This window comes from Carcharodon carcharias, chromosome 15, assembly GCF_017639515.1.
Source record: "Carcharodon carcharias isolate sCarCar2 chromosome 15, sCarCar2.pri, whole genome shotgun sequence".
In the NCBI taxonomy this organism is placed as follows: Eukaryota; Metazoa; Chordata; class Chondrichthyes; order Lamniformes; family Lamnidae; genus Carcharodon; species Carcharodon carcharias.
The window spans coordinates 14231300-14257410 of NC_054481.1; the positions used below are offsets into that span (position 1 = coordinate 14231300).

Genomic DNA, 26111 nt, shown 5'->3' on the forward strand with positions numbered 1-26111 from the left:
AAGGGGCTGGACCTCTCCACTCTCTAATGACTGTAACTATCTTGCTTGAAATGAACTTGACAGTCTTATTGTCTATATGTCTGGAGCACAAAGCTGCCCATGTTTTGGCAATAATTGCTACTAAATTGGTATTAATTGTCGGAGTGGATATAACTATTACTGGTGTATGAAATGGGAATTCTACCCTAATGCATAAGTGGGTGTAGTTCTGACCTTGGGTTAAGGTACATTGCTGCTGACATTAATTGTCAAATGGTAGAAAATTATTTCATTTCCCACTTAATGGGCACTTACTTGTTCCTCTGAAATCAAAGCACTACATTATGTTACAATAGCCTTGACTCTTTAAGTGTAAAGTGCTAAGACAAAGCGAGCCACAATAAATCCTGAGATTTAAACATGGAGAAGTATTAAAACTTGGGGTCGAACCTTCCAGTTGGCCCGGGAAAATCTGACCTGTGCATCTTTGAGGCTTGCAAATTGCACACTTGACCTATGTGTGACTTTACATGCCATTTTTGTCTTTTCACACAGAAGTCGGTTTCACATTGCAGGTTATGAGCCATGTTGGAGTGCGTGAGTACTGTGGGTGTGGAGGCAAGCCAATTAGAAGGCTCACCTTAGTTCTCCAACACAGTATCTGAGCTCCCAACAATATTTAAAATCCCCCTAAGCCTCACCCCCTCAACCCCACCCACCTGCATAACTGCCCATGTTGTCTCAGATCACCCATACTACCTCTATCCTTGTACCCTTCAAAGCTACTCACCCAATATGCATTATGTACAGTCCTCAGATTCCATGCAATTTTAATGGAACGTATTTTAGACTTTTTGGGAAAAAATAAATAAACATCACTTTAATAAAAACTTTCACATCTTTGATACTGAGAAAAAATGCATTCTGCCATGTGAAAAAATGTTTTAATACTTATAATCCTATTAGCTTGTATCACAAAACAGAAACTTCATTAAAGGGACAAACAGTTATTACAACTTCTTGAAACTGTCAATCATTCTCAGATGAATGGAAAACCTACTGTGCTAAACCCGTTAGCACTTGAAACTCAACCAAGCATTGATTATGGGGACAGCTGTCCAAATAATAACTATTCTTTGGGACGAAAAGAACACAAGGTGCTCATTTCAATTTCAAAGCAGAGTCTCGGCCAATAAATGTGAGGGAGCAGGTGGTTAGACATTTTTCAAGTGCCAAAACCAGGTTTTTTTTTTATCAACCAGAGCCATTTATTTCATAGTAGAAAAGGTGACAGTACCGGCCAACGGGCCATTTTGTAACATTTTTCACTGCATTCTGGCGTTTTCTCCTTTGGAAAAGCACTATAATACATGGAACCAAATGCAAAGGCTGGTCAACGTAATAGTCAACTTTAAAGGAAAGATCCCTATTTTAGTCAGTGCTTAAAAAACACATCTACATTACAATGCAGCATCTAATGGTGAATTTTGAAGGTGTGAAAGCACTTTACACTTACCTTTCAGAATTTCCAGACTCCTCAGTAGGGTTTCCAGTTTATTCATCAGCTCTCAAACCTGTTAGGCTTTTAATTGGCTTCTAAAGCCCTGCACAGCCCGATGAAAATGGAGTGCAGGAGGAAATCCAATTTTCATCCCCCATTTTAAATGAGGAACTCGACCACAGTAGGGCAGATGCATGTTTTGCACTGTTGGCATTCTTGACCCACAAAAAGGCCAGAAGCAAATGGCACAGGGTCCAGAATGCAGAGGAAATTCAGATTTCCTCCAAAAAATTGCTGTGTGGTAATTTGTGCACTGAAACGCACAAATGTACCTAGATGAAAATTCGGCCCCTGGAGTTCCTTTAATGTTTCATTTTAGATTAATGCAAATTTTAATTCAATGACATGTTCAGCATTTTGGTCAGTGAATTAATGGATTGATTGCATTGCTCATTTTTAAAGGTTGTTCGTGCTATATTAAAACTAAAAAGGGCAATGAGGCTTCCGTTGAAATGCCATCAATTATGCCATTTAACATGCACAATGATATTTCCCTTTGAATTCACACTCACATTCAATTAATCATCTGAATGCTGGTGAACTGTTTCCACGCCCAAAAAAAGCACTTCAATCAACAAATTTTTTAAAAATGCAAAAATTCCATCTGCCTTGTATTTCTCTAAAAAGTGCTGTATAATATTAGTCAACACTAACTTCTAAAATGCTATTTTTTGGTGATGAAAATGTGTATTAGGTACTTTTTTTTGTTGCCTGGAAAAGGCATTAAATAGTTAATATTTTTGAGTTTAATAGCATAAGCTACTTTGGTTTCTTTTTGCTTATGGCTTTTGAAACTGCGGGGCTTTTATGTTGCAGAACTAATGTATATTTGCTCTTGCTCTGTTGAAAAGCATGTTTTTGCTGATTCTTATAGCTGTTTGTAACAGTAAGAACCAGGAGGCTGTGGCATAGTCGTATTGTCACTGGACTAGTATTCCAGAGACCCAGGGTAATGCTCCGGGGACCCAGGTTTGAAGCGCACCATGACAGATGGTGAAATTTGAATTCAATAAAAACCTGGAATTAATAGTCTGATGATGACCATGAAAACCATTGCTGATTGTTGTAAAAACCCATTCACTAATGTCCTTTAGGGGAAGGAAATCTGCTGTCCTTACCTGACCTACATGTGACTTCAGACCCACAACAATATGGTTGACTCTTAAGTGCCATCTGAACAAGGGCAATTAGGGATGGGCAATAAATGCTGGCCTAGCCAGCGATATCCAGATCCAATGAATTTTTAAAAAATGGAAATACTAGTGACTGAATGCTCAAGTTAGCAAACTTTGTTAATTAATAACCAGTCAGTTTTCTGAAATGGCTAAGTTAATCAATGTACCACTCAGTATGGTACTGAGTGGTACTGAACCAAACAGATCAGAAAGATCCTTGAGTTCTGAGTTAGCTGATTAGGAGGATTTCCCTAAACTGAAGAGGAAGGCTATAAAATGGCTTTTCCATGGGAATTCTCTGTTATTTATTTGCTGGAGGAGGAGAACAGTGGGCAATCCATGAAACCAGGCTTATGAGGTCTAGTGTGATGCTCAATCATTGAGTATATTCAAGATTGAGATCGTTGGATTTTTGGGCACAAAGAGGATCAAGGGATCATGGGGATAGGGAAGAAAGGGGATTTGAAATAGAAATTCTGCTATGATCTTATTGAATGGTGGAGCAGGTTCAAGTAGTCACTGGGCATAGTGGTATAGTGGTTATGCTACAGGCTTAGCAAACCAGTGACCTAAAGTAAGGGGCTGGAAGTAAGAGTTCAAATCCCACTATGACAAGTGATAAATTTATGATTAATTAAAAAAATCTGGAATAAAAACCTAATATTAGTTCTGGTATCTGTGTAACTACTAGGTTGTTATTAAAACCCATCTGGTTCACTTATGTTCTATCGGAAGGAAATCTGCTATCCTTATCCAATCTGGCCAATATGTGGCTCTGAAATGGCTTAACAAGCCAGCTTACCACCACTGCCCTCTCGAACGGTATATGGGATGGGCAATAAATCTTGGTTTTTCCAGCAACACTATGAATGAACAATAAAAAAGTATGATGATTTATGCCAGAGTAGACAATCCATATTGGCAGTGCCAGGCTATGAAGGTCCTAGCTCCTACTTTCTGCAGGGCTTCTGGCTTCTATGAAGATAAGAATAATGAGAAAAGTAATGAGTTCCCTGCTGTCCACTTTTCCTTGTTGTTAGACTCATGGAAGGGTCTTTTCACAAACTATTTCTGATCTTTGATTATGAGCACCAACAATTTGTGGTGCAGTCATCCTGTGTCTCCCATCTCCTATAGTATTAGCTGAGTAAGTTCCCAGGATTTACCTTGCTTCGACTTCCTGCTTTTCTTTTCTCCCTTAGACAGTCCTTCTTGGGAACTGGATGCTACCTTTTCTCATCCCTCACCAAAATTTATTTTACACACCTGCATATAGCTTGGGTGCAAATTAATGTTATACAGACACCTGAAATCAATAGAATTTGATTAAGACAGGCCATAGTGACAGATTGTGTGGCAAATGAAAATGCCTTGGAAATGCAGATGAGTGGGAACATGGCGGTGTAGTAGTATTGACATTGGACTAATACTCTAGTACTAGACTCAGGGTAATTCTCTGGGGACCTGGGTTTGAATCCCACCCATGGCAGATGATGAAATTTGAATTCAATGAAAGAAAAATCTGGAATTAAAAGTCTAATGATGACCTTGAAACAGTTGTCAATTGTTGTAAAAACCCATCTGGTTCATTAATGTCCTTTAGAGAAGGAAATCTGCTGGCCTACATGTGACTTCAGACCCACAGCAATGTGGTTGACTCTTAAATGCCCTCTGAAATGGCCTAGCAAGCCACTCAGTTCCCAAGGGCAATTAGGGGTGGGTAATAAATGCTGGCCCAGCCAGTGATGTCCACATCTCATGAACGAATTAAAAAAGAAAAATTCTTCTGGGTATGAGGTAAGTTATATTAGTAGGTTAACACAAACAGTTGAAGGGGAGAGTGCGTTATGTCAAAGAAATCAATAGAATGAAATTTCAGAAGGGTTCTATAAAAGGCAGGCAATCCACATATTATACTCAGAGATAAAAACAAAAAACTGCGGATGCTGGAAATCCAAAACAAAAACAGAATTACCTGGGAAAAACTCAGCAGGTCTGGTAGCATCGGCGGAGAAAGAAAGAGTTGACGTTTCGAGTCCTCGTGACCCTTCACCGAAACGTCAACTCTTTCCTTCTCAGCCGATGCTGCCAGACCTGCTGAGTTTTTCCAGGTAATTGTGTTTTTGTTCCACATATTATACTGCCCAGGTGGTAAAGATGAAAATTTTACCCTGTTAAGTTTTCATATAGTGATCAGAAGTCCTATTCTTAATTTTTCCATTTTCCACATAATGACAACATTAATCACTTTTTGATCAGATCCTACATTGCTTTGGTGGTAGAGATTATGATTTTCCACAATGATGTGCATGGTCTTAATCTTGATTAGCCTGTTCCCCCTTAATGAATCAATAATTCCAATGGTTAACATGGAAAAAAGTAGAACATTAGTTATAAATCTTTTGACATAATACACTTTCCCCTTCAACTTGCTAATATTCATAAACCCTGAAAATTCATCCATCTGCACATTTGCCATTCTCATCTGCCACACAGCCTGTCATTAAGGCCTCTCTTATTAAAGCCAATGCTCATTTGTGCCATATCTTGTGGTGCTTAGACCATGTCAGCTAGAGCTGCAGTTAGGCTGCTTAATCTCCTTTCATTTAGAGCCCTTAACAGTTTTCAGGAGCATACAGCTTTTATTTAGGATTGAATGTAACTCAAGTCCCATAGATGAAAGAGTTCTATAGCCTGTTCTCTTGCCCCACTCTCGTTACTTGTTTGAGAAATTTAATTCAATCCATGCAATCTTGCATGAAACTGTTGCTAGCTGGTAAACTGAAAGATAGAGCTGACTGACCAAGAAGTACAGGCATGTGACAATGTACCAACTTTACTAGAGAAAATTTACTATGCTACCAAGAAAAATGCCAAAGAGATGTTGGCCTGACATCTATCTCACCAACTGTAAAATACAGCATCCTTCAGATCTCACAATTCCATTTTGAAGGTAAGCACAGCCTCATTTGACATGCACACACTAGCTTAGACCAATTTTTGCTAATGGTAACCTTGAGATTGTGCAAACAAACATTCTTGTGGAAAATCACAAGATAATAGTAAAATTCATCAGAGCTGCTGAGCGCTTGGCAAAAACTCATGCAGACACTCACCCACACACTCCCACATGACCCAGCCTGCGACCTTGGAATTTATTATGGAAATGTTTGGTGTCTTACTATCTCAACAGCCCTGGCATTTTTTTTTTACCTCTAATACAATGTAGATTTGATTTTAATTTCATTAATAGGTAATTGTATCACATTATGTATATAATTTCACATTCCTTTACTTAATCACTGTTTTGAGTTCAAGAAATCAAAATGATGCTGAAATTGGGTTCAACTTTCTTTTAGTTGAAAAAAACAGTTATAAGCATATTATACAATCTGCGATATCACAGAACAGGTTGAAGACCAAGAACTGAGATTTGCAAATATTACTCATTTAATGAAAAAAAAGTTGGTGCTTTAAGAACACCGTTATACATGAAGTAAAATGGATTTTGATATGAAAACGGATACTCTATTTATAACAGCAAATATGATTGGATGTGGATACTGTAAAGAGAAGGTATTCATTTGAAATATCCAAAAAGTCAATTGGTTTTGATGGCATCTAATTTGCATTGCAAATTTGCTACAATACAGATTGTATTGAGTCAAATCCTGTGAAATGTGTTATGTGCAGACTTTGCCAACATGTTGTGCCTTACTAAACCTAGATCTACAATATACAGCACTATTTTTGCTTGGTCCGGAATGAATGATATACAGATGCTCAGTTTATTCTTCCAATATTTCATCAAATGGGAGATAGAAATGCACATCAGAAAGCTGATGAAAACTCCAGAGGGAAGCAAATGTAATTTATTCTTCAGAATTTTGTATTACATGCGCTGGAGTAGTTCACTTAATACTTCCTGCAGGGTAAGCTGCTGCCAAGTAATGCTCATTTCTGTTCAGAATTGCTTCTGTTCAGAATAGATATCCTTCAAATTTTGGAAGGGTTTAATCATGTATAGGTTGCAGAAATGTTTCTACTTGTGGGGAATTCCCAAACCAGGGGTCGTAAATATAAATTTGTCACTAATAAATTCAATAAGGAATTCAGGAGAAACTTCTATACCCAGAGAGTGGTTAGAATATGGAACTTGCTATCACATGTAGTTGGAGCAGATATTATAGATGCATTTAAGGGAAAACTAGGATTGAATTTTATGCAAAGGTGGTGACCCCACCCGCTGACTGAAAAGTGGCGGCCTCTCCTGCCCTCATTTTACTGTTGTAAGGTAGCAAGGAGCAGTGGCACTGCTGGGACTGTTGCCTGTCCATGACGAAGAACAGTGATGGAGGCCAGATAACTAGATAATTGGAGTGGCTTCGCAGAGATCATTCAAGCAGGCCCCAACGAGTGGGCAGGGGGTTGTCGGTAGTGTTCAGCACTACCTGTGCGGGCAGGGGAAGGAGGGAGAGTTGGGACCTGCACTCTTTTGCGCATGCAGCGAAAGAGCTCAGCAATCTCCCTGAGGCACAGAGCTGCCTCGGGGAGATTGAATGGTTGTAAAAACTTTTTAATAAATAAAGTGAAAATGTATTTAAACATGTCTCCTCATGTGACAGTGTCATATATGCTGGGACCTGTTTGTGAAGTAAGTAAAATGTATTTATTTATTTTATAAAACCTTCAGGAAACCGCATCCTGCTGGTGGGTGAGGTTTCCTGAAAAACACGAAGGCCACTTGGGCTCTTCGTCTGCCCGCCAACCTTAAGGTTGGACGGGCAGCGTTGTTAACAAGTTAAATTATTTTTTTAATGGCCTTAATAGGCCGTTGACAGGTGGGCGAGCAGCCGCCTCTGGCGTGCGCCCGCTGAATGAAATATCGAAATGATGTGCCATGATGTCGGGACGCACGCCCGATGTCATTGCACATCATTTTATGCATCAGTGTGTCAGGCCTGCCTCCACATGCCTACGGTAATATTCTGCCCATAAACTCTATCAGAAGGGTGGACATGTAAAAGTTAGCCAGAATGTGATTGTGGACACATTGTCCATCATTCCAAAGCTTGCTGACACTCGCTAAAGATTCACATATATCCAAAATTTTATGAAAAAGTCCTTGCTTTTGGTGTTAACAACCCTGATTTTAATTGGGGCAGGAATTGGACTGGGGAAGGCAGAACAGAATCCAAAAGAGATGGGAAATGGCAGCTAGCTGGTAGGCAGGAGTGCAATGTCATGTGGCAGGAACTTGATGAAGGTCCCTGATACTTACATAAATCAATTGGGGAAGGGGGACCTGGATTAGGGGTGCTCTAACCTTTTCTTGCAGAGCCTACACGTAATTCTTCTGGTCTTACAAGGAAAGTTAAAAATTAAAGATTTTTTTGGTGCTTTTCTGGTATATGACTCCTCTTTCATGCTAGGTTGACCTGGTGAGGAAGCCACAGCTGTTTTCCTATTTAGGCACCCAGTTAAAATAGCACTGGGACCTCAGTGACATCATTAGAGCCTGACATGTGTGTTTAAGAAGGATCCCGCTGGTTTCTACCAGATGTCTTTCTGAGCAGGTGAAAATTGCAGCCTGTGGGATCAATGGGGCATGTCAGCAGGTGTGTACCACAGGTGGTGTAACTGCCCACTTGAATGGTTTCTACTTGGCAAGCTGGGTTAAAATTGACCTAAATATTTTTGAAATGACATTGGTAAGTAAGTATGGCATTAAATCTACAATGCTATGATTTCACCAAAGGTAAATTTTGAATCCAACATACTTTGATGCAGTCCTAAATTTGGCCATTTAGAGGAACCTGAATCTTGACCCAGTTAGGATTGTTTGGATGCAATTTATTCTCTTCAGCACAATGGTTCAGCAGCTGCAGTTTGCAGATTTGTGTATATACTTCCAGTGCAACTTTAAAATAAGTTTAAACTCTTGGCCCTTTGAACCGATGCCAATGATTGCTGCCAAATGCTTTGAATGGATGTTGAGAAGCTCCTGTCTAATTATTGGAAGCACATTGTTGTGAAAACATCATGGATTAAGAAGGATCAATAGACACAATTGAGAACATGTTGATTGTTACTAATACTATGCCATTTTACATAATGAAAAATTGATCTTTGGGCTCAAAGGTAAGAAAACCTGTCAATCATGATCTGTTGAACAGTGGTGATTGTAACATATAATCAAGACAGTCTCACACCAGAATGTTACATTGTTAAATGGAATATTAACCTTTCTATCTCTCTCTCCTCAGTTAAGGCACTCCTTAAAACCTACCTCTTTGATCAAGTTTTTGGCCTTAATACTTCCTTATGTAACTCTATCAAATTTTATCTGAAACTGCTTCTGTGAAGCATCTTGGGATGTTTTACCACATTAAATTCACCTATTCAAGTTATTGTATACTTGTCTATTGGGTTTTAATTGACTCTTGTATATAGTGAATCTTATTGACTGTTTATTTTTCAATTGTTACCATTAAAATGCTTCTTAATTCAATTGCAGGATCTGAAGTCGACATTTTTCCAGTTTGGTGCTTCCATTCACCAACAAGTTCGAGTGATGCTAAATATCATGGAAGAATATGACTGGCATGTGTTTTCAATTGTAACCAGCACCTTCCCTGGATACCATGAGTTTATTAGTATATTAAAAACTACAGTTGAAAACAGTTTTGTGGGCTGGGAGCTACTCAATACCATCACGTTAGATGCTGTTGACGGGGATTCAAAGGCTCAAATCCAACTGAAAAAAATACAGTCGTCAGTCATTCTGTTGTATTGTTCGAAAGACGAAGCCATTTTTATACTGGAAGAAGCCCGTTCATTGGGCCTTACAGGCTATGGTTTCATCTGGATTGTGCCCAGTTTGGTAACAGGTAACACGGACATCATACCGGAGGAGTTTCCAGCTGGGCTGATTTCCGTGTCATATGATGAGTGGGACTACACCCTTACAGAGCGGGTGACAGATGGTGTTGGGATCATAACAACAGCTGCTTCTGCCATGATGGAACAATATGGATACATTCCTGAAGCGAAAACAAGTTGCTACGGCCAATTGGAAAGGAAAGTTCTTCCATTTCTTTCACTGCACAAGTAAGTTCCTGATGTATATGCTGAAAACCTACAAATTCGCACAGTTTTTAACACTTCTATATTTAATTCTCTATTAATGAAATGCTGCTAGGATATAAAGAAAACAAAATAGCCATGGATAGAGTTTGTGGACAGATAATGCCTCCTTTAAGTCTGATTTGAATGAACTATTGCTGCACATTATAGAACTCTGGCCAGCTACGTGATAAAATAGTAGGATGTTTTTCTTGGGTTTCTAATCTGACAGATGTGATCAAAAGAGCTGTTGACTAAAAAGGCAGGTGCTTCCAGACATGGAAGTAGGGAAAATTCGAGGACTTTTCAACTGAGGGTACTTTCATACACTTTCTCACAGCCAAAGTCAAAACAGTAATTAAAGAAATCTTGAAGCAGGCTATTATCTGATCTCGTAGCAGGAAAACTGGAGCATTATGCCAGGAGATGCAGGAGAAGGCAAAGATGAATTGTAAAAATAAAATAATTTAAAAGAATCTGCTTAAAACATAGGGCAAAATTTTTAGCTCGGCGGCAGGCAGGTGCCCTACCCACTTGAGCATAAAATGACACGTGTTGACATCGGGCGAGCGTCTCGATGTCAACGCGCAGTCTCACGATACTTCGGGCGGCAGACATGTGCCTTGTTGGCACTGCACCCGTAAACAATTAAAAAAGGTCTGCCAAGGCCATTAAAGGATCAATTAAATAGAGCTTTCCGCTGCCCATCCAACCTTACGGTTGGCAGGCAGGCGAAAAGGCCCAAGCAGCCTTTGCACATTTTAGAAAACCTCATCCACGGGCGAGATGAGGTTTCCTAAAGCAAATAAAAATAAAGTAAAAAATTTAAAATTCAACTGATAACATATCCCTGTTTGTGTGACAGAGTCACATGAGGGGAGATGTTTTATAACATTTCTAACCTCTTCATTTTTTCTTAAACTCTTCATCTCCCTGATGCAACTCTGTGCCTCAGGGAGATTTCCAAGCGCTCACTCGTGCGCATGGGCGAAGTTCGCACTCGCCCCGCTCACACTGAGCACTGCTGCCCGCGTTTCACCCCGGGCAGGCCTTAATTGACCAGCCAGAGTGAAGTCGCCTTCCAGCCTCGATTGCGGGCAGTAGTTGGCTTCCTGACCACCCCTGCCCGCCTCCGCCGAGCCTGCATGACAATGGTCAATTTCTGTCCATAGTTTACAAATATGGTGGGGAGAGAGGAGTGAAAGATTGAAGGGCTGGTCAACAGCTAATCCATTCTAAATCTAGGTTATCTGAAAGTTCACCTGCAGTTAAAATCAGTTATTGTTTCACTGCTCTGTGTAATACTTCTTGTTCTGCAAATATTATGGAGTTTCATTGAAGACTAGGTCATTGCCAAGACAGAGTCACTTTGAGAAGTGTTGTCATAGTTTCTAAGTTTTGCCATGGGTGTTATGATTCCTTTTACATTTATTTGTAACTTTATTTAAAAAAAACCCTTCAGATCCAGATGACAATCGTCCACTTGCATCTGAAGCATCTTTCCACTGTGGAAGGATGGGAGTATAGTGATGTCCTGGTTTCAACAAAACTCAAAAGAATTTGGTAGATATTTGAAACTGAAAAATTTGCGGGGCGTTGGGGAAGGAGATTGGAACTAATTGGATCGCTCTTTCAAAGAGCTAACACAGGCACGCTGGGCTAAATGACCTTCTGGGCAGTATAATTTTATGGATTGTATAAAACAAAAAAACTGTGGATATTGGAAATCTGAAATATAAACAGAAAATGCTGAAAATACTCAGCAGATCAGGCAGCATCTGTGGAGAGCGAAACAGAGTTAACAGGCAGAATCTGGATGAAGCATTGGGGGTCTCGCCAGCAAGAGCCAGCAAGAGACCTGCACTGCCTCTTTTTGGAAAGGCCCGCCAAACCGCAAGCCAATCAGGCAGTAGGAGGCCAGCTTTGGGCCTTACCCTGGAATCAAGACCCTGAGGGTGGGAGTCTTGCCTACCGAGAGCTGCCAGCCAATCAGAGACTGGCAGCTCTGGTGCTTAACAATGCCACAAGTGAGATGGTGGCTTATGTAGGAAAAACACCTACTGGCTTCACAGGATTGCAGACCAACCCAGGTCCCAGATAAGTAATGTGGGGGAGCGGGTGGTTTTTTGGGGTGGGGGTTGCTGGGAGAGGGATGGAGGGGGATTGGCAGCAAGGGCAAGGGTTGCGTCTCAGTGCCCCCGCCCTCCTTTCCTCATATTGAGCCCCCCCCAATCAGGCACTGAGTGCCTTTGACCTCCCCCCACCCTCTAGGGGTAACAAGATGGTTGCACAGTTTTATCTATCATGCATGCTGCATAGCAACAAAGGTCTGCCACCGGGTTAATACCAGTGGTGGTAAGGCCCTTAAATGGTCATTAATTGGGCACTTAAGGGCCTCATTAAGTGGCAGGGCAGGAAGGTTGACAACCATGAACCTTGCTGCCCAGGACTTAATTCTGATGGAAGTGGGAAGACAGCACTATTCTGGTATCCCACCATCCTGCCTAATTAAATACTGTTCCTGCCTCCAAGCTTGCCACCAGTGAGAGCAGAAGACTCTACCCACCGTTTCATGTCTAGGATCTTTCATCGGAACTAAGAGCTAGAAATGTAACAGATTTTGAGCAAATGAAAGGGAGAGAGTAGGAAGAAGAAGAAAGGTAGGAGAGATTAAATGACAAAAGGTTTCATGGTACAAAGTGAAAGCTTTGTCTCTTTATTTGTCTCATTATCACACCCTTTAGCTTTGTACAATGAAACCTTTTGTCATTTCTTCTGCCTTCCACTCCATCACCTATCTTCTCTTTTGTTGTTCTTTCCATCCTCCCCTCTTACAATTACTCAAAACCTATTGCATTTCTCATTTTTCTCAGTTCGGATGAAAGATCACAGACCTGAATTGTTAACTCTGTTTCTCTCTCCACAGTTGCTGCCTGATCTTCTGAGTATTTCCAGCATTTACTGTTCTCAGTTATGAATTATATATTATTTTGGGTCTGGCTTGCTTTGCTTGGGTTAAAATATAAGCAAACAAATGTCATCTGACTTATCAGATCACTGACACCTAAATACGCTATAGGCATTTGCCCTTATGAAAACAAGATTACTGACTGAAAACCATAATCCTCTGACAACATTTCTGCTCCAGTTTTGCAAACTATCCATTATCTGCAAATCACTGAAGAGCACATCCATTCTATGGTCTACTCACAGCTCTTTCCGAATGTGATGCAAAAAACAGATGGTACTAATCAATGTTTAGGGAACTGTGGTTGAAAAGAAAGGCCGGTGTTTTATGGTGCTGATTTATTAACTAAATAGTGACATTAAGGTACTTAAATTTTTAACTGCTGAGGGGCAAACAACTTATCGTATTCACGTCACAAGTAGTTTGTTTTCTATATACCCATGGATCATGCTGTTCATGTAGCATATCTCTTTGCTGCAAAGGCACCCAAAAATATCTGGGTAATGACAGATCCGAGGAAACCTTAAGATAATCAATCTGCAGGCAACTGGTAAACGGAAGTCAACAAGAGCAGGATTTCCTGCTCTGGTGGAACTTAGCTGCAATCATGGTAAGCAGTCACATAACTTGTGCTGTTTCTTGGTTTTCAGGGTCACTCTGATTTGGAATAATATGGTAGGCTTCCAGTGGGATTTCTGGCTGTGACAGGGAATCCTTGTTGCCTCAGTGGAGGTAATAAAATGACTGCTGCAGGTCTTGTGTGCTTTTATAGGAATCCTTGTGGGCTAGGAGAAGTAGGTTGGCATCCCAGGTCCCTGCAAGGAGTCCTGAAGACTCCCTGGTGCTGGCCTTACCTCTTCTTCCATATGCACAGCAGACCCCACTCTCCCAACCCCACCACCTCCCTTATGCTGGGGACCATTCCCCTGGATCCAAATCCCACCCTAGTTCCTGCTTTGGTCTACTGGTCATCATTATTGCTGGTTTTGGGTGGGAGACAGATTTATAAAAGAAAAGTTCAGCCATTAAAATCACCTGGGCTTCACCACTGCTTCATGCTTTTTGGGTGTGTTGCCAGTTTGGGCCCCTCATGCACGATCCCATCCCCTCTCCCCCCACCCTGCGTTAAAATCAAGCCACATCATGGCATCAGTAAAGAAATATTTTTAAAAAAACAACCTCTTCGGCCTTGAGAAAAGGTGAATGAGACGATACTTTATGGCCAGAATTTTCCCATTGGTGATTTGGGGGCGGGGCGCGACCCACCAACGGGAAAATGACACGGAATGACGTCGGGAGGAACCCCCGATGTCATCCCGGTCCCTTTCAATTTTTAGGAAGGCGGGGTCACAGCGAAATCAGCTGTCCGCCCTCCGACCTGTCAATGGCCAATTGAGGCCACTGACAGGCTCATTAAGATCATTAAAGACCTGCCCGTCCAACCTTGAGACTGGTGGGCAGGCCAGAAGCCCCAGCAGGCTCTTGATAATACATGAAACCTCATCCACTGGCGATGGATGGATGGAGATTTCATGTCCATTTTTAAAAAGTTTAATAAAATTTATGTCGTTTTTATTAACATGTCCCATCTCGTGTGACATTGTCATATGTGGGGTACATGTTAATAATATTTTTATTTTTCAACTTTTGTGCACTGTCACTAATCTCCCTGAGACAGCACTTAGTCTCACGCAGCAGTGCGCTCCTTCGCGCACCCACGCGAAAGAGCGCACTTTGACAGCTGGGGACTCCCTCCACCCCACCCCCCACCCCCTGCACAGGAAGCACATAGCGCATAGCGCTTCCTGTTGGGAAGGCCACTGGGCTGGCCTTAATTGGCCCACCCACACAAAATGGCGGCGGGCCCTGTTTCGGTGGCGGGGGTTGGCTGTCCGCCAGCTGCCAAACCAGTGGGGCCCACATGCCCACCAAGGGCAAAATTCTGCCCTATGAATGTGTGTAAGCAGAATAAAATCATTAAACTGGAGAAATATTCAATTTAAAACATAACTGCAAGACAAAGGCTCAAAGAACAAACTAGGAATTGGCAAGTAATTAACCTTGTGACTCCCCAAAGCCTGTACACCATCTACAAGACAGGAGTGTGATGGAATACTCTCCATTTGCTTGGACCAGCATACACCATTTACAAGAAGCACTGCAGCAACTCGCCAAGGCTCCTTCGATAGCACCTTCCAAACTCACAATCTCTACTACCCAGTAGAACAGGGGCAGCAGATGCATGGGAACTCCAGCACTTGCAAGTTCCCCTCCAAGTCACACACCACCCTGACTGGCGGAATTGTCCCAAAGTTGCACTAAGTGTAGTAGCGGGTGTGTTTACCTGCCAGCCACAATGGTGGGCTTTCACGTTGTATCGTCCCCTTCCTGCCTCAGTATTTATGCAGTCACAAGAAATACGCTGTTCTGTTGGCGGGCTTCCTCCGATTCGCCAGCTATGCCGTCTTATCGCTGCATCTTCACGCTTGGCACCATATTTGAACGGCAGTTGCATGCACAGCTCTCGATGCTTACAGCCCAGGACTTCTCCGCAGAAGACATGGCCTTGAAAGGCAAGAAGGCTCCAGCCCACCGTTTTTCTGATGCATCCCTGGAATGTCTTTTGGACGTCCTGGAGGGCCGCACGCAAACCTACACAGAAGAGGTTCGCCATCCATTGCAGAAAGAGGATGAATGATCTCATCCATGCCATCAGGGTTAGGCAACCATCTCATCATTCTGAACTCACGCACACATAAGTCCAACATACCTTCGCTGGCATCTCACTCACTCTCTCAAACACATCCTCACATCTTCATTTGGCCTCATCTCCTTTGGAGACGGCCCCTCAGCCCTCATCCTCCTGAGGCCACTTGCATAGATCAACATGTGCCCCCACACACACCCTGGGATACCCCCCTTCCCCAGTACTGCCCTAGCCCTGTGGCCTCTCCCCTTGCATGAGGCCACTTCTTCCACTTCCCCAAGCAAGCCCTAGCCCTACAGCCATTGAAAAGCCATCCCCATCTTACAGCTTGTCTGGTAAGTAGATACCTGCCTGTCAGCCTCCCTAAAATTGATGCGGTGTTGCCTGCGAAACCTGGTGGTGATGACCGCGAGTGCTGCCCAAAGCAAGGTAGGCAAACAAACCTCAAAGTCCCGAGTAAAGTGCAGCTCGCCAGGTACACGTCACGTATGCAGCTGCGAAACACCATGCCAATGTGTCCGGATGACCCAGCATGGGGGGTGTGATTCTGTCAGGCAGACAATATGATGAAATGCAAATGTATTGAAATTAGGTTCCCAATGTTAGATGGTGGGAAAGGCGGCTTGCCATTGATGGGTGGATTGGTTGATTGCAAACTGGTTTTATGACAGTGTAAAACCGATTTTTGGCCTTCTTGTCATATTGTCCACTCACACCTGCCAGACGCCTGACGCCAACAGGGACAGAAAGTTCTGGCTATTGTCACTGGGTCAAAAAACCTGGGATTCCATCCCCCATCCGCACTGTGAGTGCACCTACATCACATGACTGCAACAGTTGAAGAAGGTGGCTCACCACCTTCTCAAGGAAAATTAGGGATGGGTAATAAATGCTGGCCTTACTAGAGATACTCATATTCCATGTATAAATATAAATGAAATGTTCAGGAATTTTTCAGGAAGCACTGGCAAAATTGGATCACTGAAAGACATGAAAGGGGTCAATAATCTCTTTGATAGAATGGTGGAAGCAAAATCTTGGGGCTGGATTTTCAGCTCGGTATGCACGAACGCGATATTTCGATTGGCGGGTGCATGTGGGAGTTGGCAATGGGCCCTCCAACAATTAAGAGGGCTGTTAAGCCCATTAATAAATTAATTAAAGTGAATTTTTTCCTGCCCGTCCAACCTTAAGGATGGCAAGTGGGCAAAAAGGCCAAGTGGCCACAGACGGGATGAGGTTTCCGATGTTAATTAAAAATAAAAGAAACATTTTAAAATCTAATTTTTAACATGTCCCTGCTCATGTGACAGAGTCACATGAGGAGATATGTTTACCTTAATTTTAAAATCTTTATTTTTAATGTTAGAAAACTTAAGCTTCCTGAGGCAGCTCTGTGCCTTCAGGGAGCTTTAACTGAGCGCACCAGCGTGCGCTGACTTCTGTGCTTGCCCTCCTCCCCCACCCCACCTCACCCCACCCAGGTAGCGAAGAGTATTTTAGCCATGATTTATGCTGGCTGGCCGTTAATTGGCCAGCCAGTGTGAAATCGTGCTCGCGGCCCAATCGTGGGCGGTGGACCGTTGCATAGATGCTCCTGGACCTGCCTGCCCGACGAGGGGAAAATCCTCCTCTTAGAAATCATTCCAGAGTTAGAGACTGTTGTGTAGCTTTCTATGGAAGGATAAGCTGAATGAGTCAAATGGCTTCCCTCTTCACTACAATTTGTAGAAAAACGCTGCAAGGTTATTTTCCCAGCTGATTCCTCCACTGTAGTTTTGACACAAAGGCAAATGGCAATTTTAATATAGGCATTAACTTAATGATATCAGTGTAATTTCTAGTCTTATATTTTATGCAACATGCAGATATTGCCCCCAACATTCATGGGACTGGACAGGATGGAAAGCTTGATTTCTAGTTGGAAAGGGGAGACCAGAAGTTGTGCTTAACTTGGTTAAACTGGGATTCTATCCCGTTTGTCAAGGACAGAGGAGGGAGTTCCAAGCTTTGACCCCTTTGTACACTGGTGGGGATGGGGAGGGATAGGACACACTATGAGTGAATCTTTTGTCAGCACTCCGCAATCAAGGGGGTTTGTTGGGCGAAGCTGTCTGGCTTCCTTGCATATTTCATTCTTTGTGCACTTCGAAAACCTCTGCAGTATGTATGCCAGTAGACAGCAAGGGCTGGATTTTCGCTACTGAGGCGGGTAGCTTGAGTCTGGAAATTTCCTGACTTGGCAGACCAGCCTTGGTTTAAAGAGCCCCATTAGCCTAATCGTCACTCGGGGAAGGCAGATGCAGGATGGAGTCAGGCCCGCTGATCCCATAAGCAAATTATAGGCAACCACAGGAGGTGGCTGAGCACTGAGGCAGGCTGGTTCTCTGGGCATTTTACTCAGTTGTATTAAAATAAGACATCTGGGAACTATTTCTGTAGAAATAGATGGCCAGCCATCTGAGTTCTCCACCTGTTTCATTATGAATGCTTGGCTGAGCTCCAAGAATCACAAATACATTAGCTCAGCAGGAGTTCCGTTTTGACAACTGAGTGGAGTGTTTGCTTTGCTTTATTGACCTATTTTTGTAATTGTAGTAAGCTATTTTTTCTGTGATCTCTTTGTCAATGTCTAAATGTTTAATTGGGTAAGATTAAGAGATGTGAAGTCGTTAAAGCTTCTATTACTGATACTATAATTGCTCTGTCTGATTGACACTTTTATTGAGTTGTAGAAACAACAGTTTTTTGAAAGAAAATTTCTGAATGGTTGTTTCTTTTCTCAGAAATTCGACACTTGACATTGTTATTATATGGTTCATTGGTTCTGTAGATTGTACACATTGGAAAGGTGTGGATGAGATGGCATGGTGGCCAAAGAAGGGCATGGAGATGGCATGGAGGGCATAGAGGCCATGGAAGGGGCATTGAGGACACAGAGAGGGTCATGGAAGTGACATGGGGAGCATGGCGGTGCCATGGCAGCATATAAAGGGTATGGGGGAATGGGCAAGAACGTTTGAACTTAACTTTCAAAAGGTTCCCGAATCCAGACTATGGCTCACAACTCCTCTGAGGGGTCATGGAGAAGCTGGCTCAACTCCACTAAAATAGTAGGTATGAGATGCCTACCCCCAAAATGAGGCCGGGCATATTCGGAGTGCAGGTTGTAGTTTCACTACCTGGACCGTTATCCTATGCCAGCAAAAATAGCTGGTGCTGGAAATGGAGGTGGGAGTTCAACTCCAGGAAAATCTGGGCCTTGGTGTAAGTAGCTTTAAACTTTTCTAAAAGACCTCTAACCTGAACTATATAAACTAATTTTGGAGTGTATCAATTGCCCCCTGTCAGGGCAGAATGACTCCTTATGGAACACACATTGACAACTTGTATTAATCTGTACTCTTTCTAGTGGTTTGGTTAAGCTGTCAATGTCCAAGAAATAGATATTATAATAATAAGTTAACAGTCTTAGCCCCATTTTAACTTAAGGTGGGAATCAGGGATGTGGGAGGACTGAAAGAAGTGCTAAACCATTTGGCCCACTCTGACACCTAAGGCCAGCGAGATTTTAACTTCCAGGCCTCAGTTATGCACCCTAACATTGACTCCTGCCCAAGGCCTTTCTTGCCATCAGATTTTGCAGGTAGTTTGTGGACTATGCAGGGAGATGGTATTTGTTTCCCGATGTCAATACCAGAGATTACTTTACCATTGAAATTAGACACACTAAGCCGAGAGAGTGATGGCATTCCCTTTCCTGAATTCAGCCAGATTACAAGGGTGGGAGTCAGGAATGGAGAAATAGCAGTTTCTTGTGGGCTTCCACCAAAGTTAAAGCAGGAAATTGTGGAAATTAATTTTGTATATTTTTAGCTGAAATAACATCAATATACAGAGGAACTGTGCAAATGCAGCTTTTATAATTGATGAATTAAAGACAATCACACACCAAATGTGATCTTGTTGAAATTTTATAGTGAAATTGGCAATTCTTCAGGTGTTTCTTGTCTTCAGCAGCATTCAGTATCATCTCTGCTTCTGTGCGCAAATGTACAAATGTAACAGGACAGCAGAGCAATGGTGGCTGATACAACATATGTGCTGCAGACTTCATGATGTACTAATGTTTAAAGGAGTGTCAACACAACACAAGGAGTCTGGTGACTATAATGATATCTTGTTTTATTTATTCACACCTATGGTCTGTCTTAGACCACAGTGAGATGATAAATATCTTCACTCAGGGGGCTGACTATGACCCACTTGTAACTTTGTTGTTCATAAATTATCTAGTTGGCTAAGTTTGATGACATAATTGGATCAAACTGCTGGCCTTGTTCTCTCTCTGTAGTTGTTGGATTGAACATCCTGACAGGTTTGATCAAGGTATCCAAAAGGGAATTGGATTGCTATCTGGAAAGAAAGAATGTGTAACGTTACAGGGGTAAGGCAGAGAGTCGGACTAGGTAGAATGCGCTTTCAGAGCTCTTTCAGAGAGCCGGCGCAGACTTAATGAGCCAAATGGCCTCCTTCTGCTCAGTAAAGATCCTGTGATTCTGTATTAAAGAATAAGAACAGATAACCCTTAAAAGTATTCTTTGTCTCTAGCAATAGCCAACTGAGCTATTTACCTCATCTCTTATAATGGAAACTTATAATGCTGGAAACATTGGGAAAAATAGAATTAGACGCAGTGGAAGAGATTTTAATTCAGAATATTTTTGATAATAAATTGCTCTGGTGAGTTGATTTCCTGCCTGGCAGAGGTTGCAAGAGATCCTGGCTAGTTTAACCACTGGCCCATATTTAAATGACAAAACTTTTTTTTTTGCAAAGATGTATTTTATTCATAAAATGTCTAAAAGAACATTACAAACATTTCAAAATGGTCATTGCAGGAAGTGCAATGATATTCAAGGGCAGCATTTTCCAGTCGGCCAGCGGGCCCGGGGCCCACTCACCAAACACATATAATGACGCGGGGTGACAACGAGCATGCATCCTGACGTCACCCTGTGTCATTTAGATTTTCAGTTCAGTGGGTGCGCAGCTGACTCGGCTGTTTCCCCACTGATCTGTCAACGGCCTATTATGGCCATTAAAAAATGAATTAATGAACTTAATGGGCCTGCCTGTCCAACCATAAGGTCGGTGGGAAGGCGGGGCGGTCTGGCGGCCTTTGGATAATGCATGAAACGTCGTCCACAGGCGGGATGAGGTTTCATGTAAGATTTATAATTTCACAAATGTTTTTTAATAAAAGTAATGGACATATCCCATCTCATGCGACAGTTTCACTTGAAGGGACATGTCCTTAAACTTTTTTCCACTTTTAATTAGGCTTTTAAAAGTAACACTGATTTTCCTGAGGCATCACTTTGCCTCAGGGAGACCTGTGCACTGTTTTGTGTGCATGCGCGAAAGAGCGTGCTCCCAGCTCAGGGAATCCCCCTCCCGCCCGCACAGGCGCACTCAGCGCTTCTGGGCGGACGTCATGCTGGGCGGGCCTTATTTGGCCCGCCCACGTAAAATGGTGGCGGGCCCACAATTGGGTGCGCCGATCGGGAACCCACCTGCTCGCACCCGCTCCCGCATAACCTCCCTGATGGGGGGGAAAATGCTGCCCCAAATCTTCTACACCAATCATGTTGGATTCTGAGGTGCTGCAATACAATAAAAAGAAATATTAGAAATATTTCAAAATGGTTATTCCAGAAAGTTGATGACCCTTCAGCTGCAGTTGATGTTTGTCTCGGTGTGCGTCTCTGGGAACAGTCCATAGAGCAGAGTCCTGTGTCACAGACATGCTCTGGATTAACCTTGACAAAATGTCTGTATTTCTCTCCAGAACTTCTTTGCAAAGGCACATTCCATAAGAAGGTGGACCGTGGTAGGCAGAATCGATTGCTCCCATTGGCAGCAGGCGTCTCGTCAGGAGTGAGTGGGCAATACGGCGGAAAGCCCAAAAAACAGTTTGATGCCATCATGAAACATGTTTGCAATCGTCCGCTCTGCCCGTCAATGGCGGGCCATGTTTCCAGCTGCTGGATGTCGGGAACTTCATTGTAATATGTCTGCATATCATTTTAAGCCCAGCTTGCCAGATTCATCCCTCCATATTGAATCATCCGAGCACCATGCCGATGTGTTTCACAACAGCATTTATAAGGCATGCACCTAGTGAGCTGCACTTCAAGGGGAACTCGGAAGTGAGTGTACAGTAACGTTGTGCAGCATTCGTAAGGGTTGCCTGTTGGATCTCAAAGTTGAGGCACCACGCATTCAGGCGAGGGCACAGGCAAGTTTCTTTTTTCCCGGCTGGCTAACAGTGCAGTGCCGGTGCAAGGGCTGCACTGTAGTTGAGGTGAGTTGGGGGGGGTGGGGGAGGGTGGGGGATGGGGGGAAGGGGGGGGGGGCGGCAAGGGCAGCACTCCGGTTGAGGCACATTGGGGGAGGCAAGGGTAGCACTTCAGCTGAGATGAGTTTTGGGGTGGTGCAAGTACAGCACTCTGGCTGAGATGAGTTTGGGGGTGGTGCAAGTACAGCACTCTGGCTGAGGTGAGTTGGGAGGGGGGCAAGGATAGTACTCTGGCTGAGGTGAGTTGGGAGGGGGCAAGGGCAGCACTCAGGTTGAGGAGAGTTGGGGGCGGGGGGCAAGAGCAACACTCTGGTTGAGGCGAGTTGGGAGGGTGTGGTGGAGGGGCAATGGCTGCACTCCAGTTGATGGTAGTGCACAAGTGTGGGTGGAGGTGGGTGGGGGAGGGAAGTGGCCACGTCTTAAGGATACCTTATATAAAGTGACCGTTCCTCTGCAGCTAAGACAGTTCAGGCGCAGCCACATTGACATGCTTGGAGTTGGGCCTCTAGCTTATCTGCCCACTCAACCAATGCAGAGGCCTGAAAGTGCAAGCAACTGCCCCAGAGTTTTCCACCCCTCAGGCACAGACTGCAAACATATGAGCTTTTTAGTGGACTGCAGAACAATTGGACGATTGCGCGTGTTGTACAATCTCCTTGTGAAAGCTGTCCATGGGGCAGTCACTGGTGGAGGCGCTCACAGCCCCGTGCCATGTTATCATTCAGGTTTGGATCAGTTTGCCCCATGGTTCAAGCTAATAGCACAGCCTTGCAGTGCGGGTTAGGAGAATACCTGTGTCTGAGCTGAGAGCCCTGCATGCAGGCCAGTGGGTGAAGCTTCTGCCAGTTGGTCAGGTGGAGCGGGGCTGAGGTGGGTGGGATTTTGGTCTGCCATGCAGTGGACCAAACTGTGGCCATTTGAGTGGTGGCCAGCACTCTCTGTGTTGCATTAAGGGGCCTCCAGACTTAACCAAGAGAAGTTCTTAGAACACCCAAGCCAACCGACGTGTCTCTCTCTTTGATCCTGCAGGAGGAGTACATCAGGAGTATGGAGCCTGGTGACCTAGCTGCATGCTTCATGGCTTACAGAGAGCAGAGACAAAGGAGAAGAGAGTGACAGAGGCGCCTGGCTGGGCAAAAGGAGGAGCAGCACCCTTTAGAAGAAGGGGTGGCTGGGGGTCCTACACACACCGTTGAAGAGCCACAATGAGCTGTTGCTGGTCGGTGTGTAGCTAGACCCAGGGTCTATAGGCACCGCCTTTTATTCCTGCAGATGAATGAGAACCAGTGTCACTGAAGACTGCTCGTGTCTAGGAAATTGGTCAATCACATTTTCCAACTGCTGCAGGATTTGGTGCATGGAGGGCGTCCACTCCCAGTGGCTGTGACCGTAGCACTGAATTTTTATTCCAGTGGCTCCTTTCAGGGCTCTGCAGGTGACCTTTGTTGGATATCACAAACCTCCACCCACAAATGCATCCATGAGGTCATGGATGCCATCTTCACAAAGGCACATAACTTTGCACATTTCACCAGGGTCTAGGAAAGCCAGGATGCAAGAGTGCTTGGATTTGCCCAGATCTCAGGTTTCCCACAGGGGCAGGGTGCCGTTGACTGTGCTCAGAACTCTGTGGCAACAAGTGGTCAACCATGTTAACTGCAAGGGCTTCCACTCGCTGAACTGAATGTTCAGCTGGTGTGCCACCACCGCAAACACATCTGGTAGGTCTGTGCACAGTCCCCAGGAAGTGTCCATGACTCCTACATTCTCAGTAGGTCTCAGATCCCTGACATCTTCCAGGTTCCATAGAGGCTCCCACATGCCCAGTTTTTGTTTTACCATAGCTACTTGCTCCTTCCAGTTTCTAGCACATGCTAGCCTCTCCAGACCATATCGCTAGGATCTTCATGCAGTCTGACCTGATGGTGAAGGGAACAAAGGATCGGTCAGCCCAGTTCCCAAAGCACGTGGCATCACTCTTTCTGCAATTTACCTTGGTTCCAGAGGCCAGTTCGAACTGGTCACAGAGGTTGGTCAGTCTGCACACTGACAGGAGATCTGAACAGAAGATGGTGACGTAGTCCATGTACAAGGAGACTGCCAAAACGGGCATGAGGAAGATACAGACTGGCGGCCAGTAGGTGAAAATTGGACAGCTCATGGGTGAATGCCGACCTCAGGTGCTCATCCTGGTTCCACTTACCAGAAATGCCTCTCCGGTCTACAGATCAGCTCCAGAGCTGCTTTAATTTAAGTCATAGGATCTTCCTGCATAAGCCTTGATTAAAATGGCACGTGGGCCCAAGATCCTGGTTTGTATAGATTTATGAGGCTGCCACCTGCTTTAGGTGGCCACCTTGTCTGCCTGCAGATTAACTTCACAAATGGTTGAGATCTGAACAGATTAGTAACCTGCTCCTTTTCAAGTGCCCATCTGCCTAGTTTGCATTTGTGACAAATGTGTGAAATGGATTTCTTTTTAAATGAAAAATGCTGTGTGTGTGTACGATTTCCAGTTCCAGGACATCACTGCAGGAGTTCTTCAGAGTAGTGTCCTATGCCCAACCATCTTCAGCTGTTTCATCAATGACCTTCATTTCATCATCAGGTCAGAAGTGGGGATGTTCGCTGATGATTGCACAATGTTCAGCACCATTCGCAACTCCTCAGATACTGAAGTAGTCTATGTATAAACGCAGCAAGATCAGGACAATATCCAGGCTTGGGCTGATAAGTGGCAAGTAACATTTGTGCCACACAAATGCTAGACAGTACCACCTCAAACTAGAGACAATCTAACCATCGCCCCTTAACATTCAATGGCGTCACCATCACTGAACCCCCACTATCAACATCCTGGGGTTACCATTGACCAGAAACTGAAGTGGGCTAGCCATATAGATACTGTGGCTACAAGAGCAGGTCAGAGGCTAGGAATCCTGTGGTGGGTAACTCACCCCCTGACTCCCCAAAGTTTGTTTGCCATCTACAAGGCACAAGTCAGGATTGTGATGGAATACTGTCCACTTGCCTGGATGAGTGCAGCTTCAACAACACTCAAGTGCCTGAATACCATCCAGGACAAAGCATCCCGCTTGATTGGCACCCCTTCCACAAACATTCACTTCCTCCACCACCAACAAACAGTGGCATCAGTGTGTACCATCTGCAAGATGCACTACCAAGGCTCCTTTTTCAGCATCTTCCAAACATATGACCCCTACCATCTAGAAGGATATGGGTAGCAGATACCTGGGAACACCACCACCCTCCAAGCCACTCACCATCCTCACTCGGACATATATCACCCGTTCCTTCACTGTCGCTGGGTCAAAATCCTGGAACTCCCTTCCTAACAGCACTGAGGGTGTACTTAAACCACAGGGACTGCAGCAGTTCAAGAAAGCATCACCTTCTCAAGGGCAATTAGGAATGGGCAATAAATGCTGGTCTAGCCAGCAAAGCCCACATCCCGTAAATGAATAAAAAAATTAATTAAGCTTGGCAGAGATTAATAGCGAACAGGTTGTCTGGGGGGTTTAAAACATGAAAAGGATGGCGGTGTCAGGTTTGAAATACAAGTAAACAGGTTGAATCTAACATTTGCCTTTTTAGATAAGTTGAGAATTTATTTGAATATTAAGGGGAAGTCAGAAGTGACAAGAAACATGTTTGCATCTTGCAGGAGCTCCATAGGTAAATAGAAAGGGGGTATTATATTTTATTGACCCAAAAGCAAAGAGATGGAAACATGAAAGATCTTATATTTGGAGAGATTTGGGTTTCAAAGAGGTGTGAAAACAATGGAATCTGAGATAAAAGGGAAAATAGGTATTTTAGAGTTTCTGTGGAAGCCTTAGCATAGCTGTAGCTTTTTAGGAGCTGTGGAGCTGTGAGATCTTCCTGCTGAGTTGTGGCTCTGGGCTAGGAGAAGATATGGTTTGAACCGGCCCCCTGTCAAGCCAGAAAAGCCTTTGGCTGCAAAAAATCAGTTTTATTCTGAAGTTTGGATTTTCACAGCAGAGTGAAAGAGAGTTACCAGTCATGTGGTATTCCTTTATTAATGCTACAGCATTTTGCCTTGGGTAATAGTACTGGATTTTAATAGCTAAACATCTGTCAAGGAGCGTTGTCTGGAAGGTGTTTACTTGGAATCTGACCAAGTGGAGAGTCTTTTAGGGGAAATGTTTTGTGAGACTAAGTTTAACTGTGTAACTGTAATCTTGTGTGCTTAA

At 43.6% G+C, this 26111-nt stretch overlaps 1 protein-coding gene across 1 annotated transcript in view; it reads left to right on the top strand.

Moving 5' to 3' along the window:
* grin2aa (glutamate receptor, ionotropic, N-methyl D-aspartate 2A, a) overlaps positions 1-26111 on the top strand; it is a 376984-nt gene that overhangs the window by 177513 nt on the left and 173360 nt on the right. Inside the window, exon 2 of the mRNA XM_041206490.1 lies at positions 9233-9825. Within this exon, the coding sequence (XP_041062424.1) occupies positions 9233-9825 (593 nt within the window). The remainder of the gene's footprint in view (positions 1-9232; positions 9826-26111) is intronic.